At 42.3% G+C, this 2,022-nt stretch overlaps 1 protein-coding gene across 1 annotated transcript in view; it reads right to left on the bottom strand.

Moving 5' to 3' along the window:
* The window catches only part of LOC106519285 (protein phosphatase 1 regulatory subunit 12B), a 46,570-nt gene that overhangs the window by 21,430 nt on the left and 23,118 nt on the right, over positions 1-2,022 (bottom strand). Inside the window, exons 7-8 of the mRNA XM_014010875.1 lie at positions 1,688-1,704; positions 1,464-1,593 (exon numbers count right to left, since the gene is read on the bottom strand). Of these exons, the coding sequence (XP_013866329.1) occupies positions 1,464-1,593; positions 1,688-1,704 (147 nt within the window). The remainder of the gene's footprint in view (positions 1-1,463; positions 1,594-1,687; positions 1,705-2,022) is intronic.

Raw genomic sequence — 2,022 nt, 5'->3', positions numbered from 1 at the left:
CCCCGCGACCCGACCCCGGATAGGCGGAAGAAAATGGATGGATGGATGGATGGATGGATGGATGGATGGATGGATGGACAGTCCATAGTATCAAAAGATTCAGAGAATCTGGACAAATATCTGCAGGTAAGTGGCAAGGCCAAAAACCAAGATTGCTTGTGTGACTTCAACTGCTCAGGTGGCACTGCATTATAAAAAACATCATTCTTCTGTAACAGATATTACCGCGTGGACTCAGGAACACTTCAGAACACCACTGTCAGTGAACACAGTTGGTCTCTACAACTACAAGTTCAAGTTATAACTCTACCATGTAAAGCCAAACCCAGATATCAACAACACCCAGAAACACAGCCGGCTTCTCTGGGCCTGAGCTCATCTGAGATGGACTGAAACACAGTGCAAAAGTGTCCTGTGGTCTGACGAGTCCACGTTTCAAATTCTTTTTGGAAATTATGGACGTCAGGGCCAAAGAAGMAAAGGACTGTCTGGATTGTTATCAGTGCAAAGTTCAAAAGCCAGCACCTCCTATGGTATGGGGGTGTATTAGTGCCCATGGCATGGGTAACTGTCACATGTATGAAGACGCCATTAATGCTGAAAGCTACATACAGGTTTTTGAGCAACATATGCTGCCATCCAAGCCACGTCTTTTTCAGGGAAACTCTACTTATTTCAGCAAGACAATGCCACATTCTGCACTTGTTACAAYAGCGTGGCTTTGTAGTAAGTGTGGGTACTAGAGTGGCCTGGCTGCAGTTCAGACCTGTCTCCCACTGAAAATGTGTCGAGCATTATGAAGCGCAAAATATGACAACAGAGACCCCAGACTGTTGAGCAACAGAAGTTATTCATCAAGCAAGAATGGGAAAGAATTCCACATAGGTAGTGTCCTCAGTTCTCAAACACTTATTGAATATTGGTAAAAGGAAAGGTGACGGACCACAGAGGTAAACATGCAACAGTGTTTATTCTGTTTCTATTTATGTTTTACACAATGGCCCAAATTCATTGGAACTGGGAATCCCTGGCAAGACTTGAAAATTGTTATTCACAGATGATCTCTGTCCAATCCGACTGAGCTTGAGCTGCTTCACCAAGAAGAATGGTCAAAACTAAAATTCTCTAGACACGCAAAGTTGGTAGAAACATACCCCTAAAAGATTTAGAGCTGACATTGCAAGAAAAAGTGGTTCTGCAATGTTTTAACTCAGGACGGCTGAATACAACTGCATGCCACACTTTCAGGGTTTTATTTGTAAAAAAAAAAAGATCAAAAACCATATATTTTTTCCTTTGCCCATACAATATCTATCAGAAAACACCAGGAGTTAGATTGCATGTGGAAAAGATCAAGTACTATGAAAACCTTTTCTAGTCACCATATCCATTTTTTTCTATGCCATAGCTTCACATCAGTCAGGAGGAATGAACTTGTGTAAACTGAGCGAGTGCATTTTTACCTTCTTATAGTCTTTGGCGGTGGACTCCTGCTCCTGTCTGTTCAGAGCCGCCAGCCTCGTCTCTCTCCGTGTGTAGGAGCTGGTGCGGCCCAGAGCCTTCTCTGCAGCACTTTCTCCAGTGGAGTCATATCTGAAGGCAACACARCTCACACTCAGTGCAGTGTTCTGTTCTTCCTTTCTAAAGTTCTGTAATCTAGGAAGAAAAAAATCCAGTCTGATCTTACCTCGACAATCTTTCGTGCTGGAAAAAGAAAAGAAAAAAGGGAGCCACGTTAGTTTGATCATTCAGCATCACAGCATGAGAGCAAYACAGCGTAAACACTATGGAGGTGATTGCATCCAGATTTGTTTGTTTGATAAGAAGCAAACAAAGGCTTGGCAGAGAGACTGCTTTTATTCAAAGACAAAAAAGAGAATAACAAAGTTTCTAACTGAATTATTACAACATGTTCAGGGATCTATGGTAGCAGAAGACAGAAAGGAGRTTTAATCAGAGTTCATGCAGGTCAACCACAGGCCAAGCGTTTAGTATGAAGCTAAATTGGGGTCATTAAATATG

The sequence above is a fragment of the Austrofundulus limnaeus genome, unplaced genomic scaffold (assembly GCF_001266775.1).
Source record: "Austrofundulus limnaeus strain Quisiro unplaced genomic scaffold, Austrofundulus_limnaeus-1.0 Scaffold75, whole genome shotgun sequence".
Lineage (NCBI taxonomy): Eukaryota > Metazoa > Chordata > Actinopteri > Cyprinodontiformes > Rivulidae > Austrofundulus > Austrofundulus limnaeus.
The sequence above is the reverse complement of the archived record's forward strand: the minus strand, read 5'-3'. Positions and strand labels throughout refer to the sequence as shown.